At 34.6% G+C, this 1255-nt stretch overlaps 1 protein-coding gene across 1 annotated transcript in view; it reads left to right on the forward strand.

The window, feature by feature from the left end:
- LOC119833056 (YLP motif-containing protein 1-like) overlaps nt 1-916 on the forward strand; it is a 7859-nt gene extending 6943 nt beyond the window's left edge. The window contains exon 6 of the mRNA XM_038356928.1: nt 860-916. Within this exon, the coding sequence (XP_038212856.1) occupies nt 860-916 (57 nt within the window). The remainder of the gene's footprint in view (nt 1-859) is intronic.
- Nucleotides 917-1255: the final 339 nt, after the last annotated feature.

Consider the following 1255-nt stretch of genomic DNA (forward strand, 5'->3'; position numbering starts at 1 on the left):
GTGTGTGTGTGTGTTTGTTGCTCTTTCACGCAAAAACTACTGAACCGATTGCAATGCCATTTGGAACGCAGGCAACTGGACAACTGGAATAACATATAGACAACTTCTTATCCCGATATTCCTACGGGATATGGAATTCCGCGGGTGAAACCGCGGGACGCAGCTAGTTACAAATATCGCAACAACTTTACCAACATGTACAATGAAATAACTGTCTATGTATGCTCGTATCAAGCATAAATATTATCTTGCATAATTAGTGCACATACGCGTACTGTAATTATCAACAATAAAGAGTAAGCTGAAATAAAGAAGCGGAAAATAATTAGCATTACTGTTTACTCGTGTTCATTGTCTTAGGCTTAGACCGGAACACAACAGCACAAGTACTGTTAGAACATTATTCAAGCTCGCCCCACAAGAAATACGATTATTAAATGTGAGAATGGCAATAGTTATTTTCCTTCATAAGCCTAGTTCTAAAGGTATAAGCTCCGTAAACACTGTGACACTGTTTGTGAAACAAGTACCCGCCATGGAAACACGCCTAAGTATTTTGTTATTATTCTCATAATGAATATATTTCTTATAGTTTTGTTGGGCTAAGGATTACAAAAATAAGAAACGTTGGTATAGAACATTATGTTACAAGACTGAGATTTCATAACGAACATAAATAAAAAATGCATTCAAGTCATAGTCATATTATTTATGTAATGACATGGTATGTAAGACTTTTATATAGTAATTAAATAACAAAAAACCTGTAATTTTTAATGCAGTTATTGAATAGTATACAAATTATTGTTTTAAACTCACATGACGAGTTTTTATGATGCACCCGCATACTGTTTTTCAGAGTAAATGTTTAAATACATTTTGCAGTGAAATGAAGATCAGCGTTAAACCGGTGTAATACCGGTTTTTTAGATGTTCTTTATCCTGTACAACATTATCACTGTAAGGATATGTGTGTATGTGTTTGTTGCTCTTTCACACAAAAACTACTAAGCCGATTGCAATGAAATTAAGTACGTAGACAGCTGGACAACTAGAATAACATATAGGCATATTTATATCCTGATATTCCTACGGGATACGGACTTACGCAGGTGAAACCGCGGGGCGTTGTTTACGGTTTTACAAACACAGATGTCATATTTTGTTTGCAACCCCTACATAAAATACCAACATATATATTTACAAATACACATTTAAGAATTAAACCATACTACACACATTCCCACATCCCGTA

The sequence above is a fragment of the Zerene cesonia genome, chromosome 16 (genome assembly GCF_012273895.1).
Source record: "Zerene cesonia ecotype Mississippi chromosome 16, Zerene_cesonia_1.1, whole genome shotgun sequence".
Lineage (NCBI taxonomy): Eukaryota > Metazoa > Arthropoda > Insecta > Lepidoptera > Pieridae > Zerene > Zerene cesonia.